We start from the raw sequence: 1,487 nt of genomic DNA, 5'->3' as shown, positions 1-1,487 counted from the left end.
GAATGGTTGTGCATCAGATGGATGCGAAAATGGTATTCCTGAATGGTGATCTGATTGAGGAACTGTACATGCAACAGCCAGATGGATTCAGTGTTGAAGGTCAACAGAACAGAGTGTGTAGGTTGATTAGATCTCTCTACGGTCTAAAACAAGCTCCAAAGTTATGGAACGAGAAGTTCGACAATGTCCTCAGGAGTGATGGATTTGGTGTTAGCAACTTTGATAAATGCCTATACAACTAGGTTGATGGAGATAAGGCAGTAATCATATGTCTCTATGTAGATGACATGCTGATTATTGGGTTAGATATGTAGATTGTTACTTCTGTAAAAGATTTTCTTTCATCACATTTTAGTATAAAAGACCTTAGAGCTGCCAATACTATCCTGGGGTCAGAGTTCCGAGGACAGAGTTTGTGATTGGTTTGTCTCAATCTCATTACATTGTGAGCATGCTAAAGAAATGTGAATATTTTGATCTGGCCGAGTTATCAATTCCATATGACTACAACCAGAAGTTCCATGCCAATACTGGAAGAACTGTAAAGCAACTGGAGTACTCAAAGGTAATTGGTAGTCTAATGTATGCAATGAGTTGCACCGGGCTAGATATCTCATTTGTAGTAGGGATGCTCAGTAGGTTTACGAGCAATCAAGGGAAGGAACACTGGAATGCAATCCAGAGACTAATGAGGTACTTGAAGGGTACTCTCAACTATTGTTCGTTTTTGTCTGGTTGTTCATCAGTAATATAAGGTTTCTCAGATGTCAGTTGGTGTTCGGAGCCAGATGAGTCTAGATCAACTTATGTCTTTGTTTTCACCTTAGGAGGTGCTGCGGTTTCATGAAAATCCATGAAGCAGACCATGATAGCTCTGTCTTCTATGGAGTCAGAGTTTTTTGCTTTGACGAGTGTTGGAGATGAAGCTGAGTGGCTCAAAGATCTTCTACTAGATCTTCCGTTGAAGAAATTGCGTTTGTCAACAATTACTATCTTTTGTGATAGTTTGTAGAAAATAAACTCTTCAATGGAAGAAAGAGGACTCTCCGTTTGAAGCACAACTATCTATCTGAGATGATAAGTCAAGAAATCATTGTAGTGATCGATGTTCGATCATCAGAGAATGTTGATGATCCTATGACAAAAGGTCTGAAAAGGGAATTGGTCCTGCAGACATCTACTAGAATGGGACTTATGTCCATTTGAGGTATGGTTATTTTCATTTGAGTTATGGTCATTTGCATTTGGAAACGGTCATTTATGTTTATATCTACCATTGTAATGTCATTTATGGTTCAAAGTCTTGTCTATCTAATTATTTCATTCATGGTTCAAAGAATAAAACACAAGTTGACTGTTGTTTGCATTTGTTGCACATAAGATTATTTGCATTTGTTGCAAGTAAATTTATGCGTGTGCTACATAAAGGACTAAGTGCATGTGTTGTATAAGGTTCTAATTGCATGTGTTGCAAAAGGACTATATGC

General features: G+C 38.0%; 1 protein-coding gene across 1 annotated transcript; it reads left to right on the top strand.

Moving 5' to 3' along the window:
* Positions 1 to 451: 451 nt before the first annotated feature.
* Positions 452 to 1,206, top strand: LOC143853919 (uncharacterized). The gene is made up of 3 exons (XM_077363613.1): positions 452 to 693; positions 828 to 894; positions 1,006 to 1,206. The coding sequence occupies exons 1-3, from the start codon at positions 452 to 454 to the stop codon at positions 1,204 to 1,206; spliced, it is 510 nt and encodes a 169-aa protein (XP_077219728.1).
* The last annotated feature ends 281 nt before the right edge of the window (positions 1,207 to 1,487 follow it).

This window comes from Tasmannia lanceolata, unplaced genomic scaffold, assembly GCF_043159265.1.
Source record: "Tasmannia lanceolata isolate RefF3 unplaced genomic scaffold, GAP_Taslan_0.1 ptg000020l, whole genome shotgun sequence".
Taxonomy (NCBI): Eukaryota; Viridiplantae; Streptophyta; class Magnoliopsida; order Canellales; family Winteraceae; genus Tasmannia; species Tasmannia lanceolata.
The sequence above is the reverse complement of the archived record's forward strand: the minus strand, read 5'-3'. Positions and strand labels throughout refer to the sequence as shown.

Coding starts and splice junctions, on each gene's coding strand:
- LOC143853919 (XM_077363613.1), top strand. CDS start 452: ATGCTAAAGAAATGTGAATATTTTGATCTGGCCGAGTTATCAATTCCA. Junction 694..827: donor GCAATCCAGAGACTAATGAG/GTACTTGAAGGG, acceptor TTTTCACCTTAG/GAGGTGCTGCGGTTTCATGA. Junction 895..1,005: donor CTGTCTTCTATGGAGTCAGA/GTTTTTTGCTTT, acceptor CTTTTGTGATAG/TTTGTAGAAAATAAACTCTT.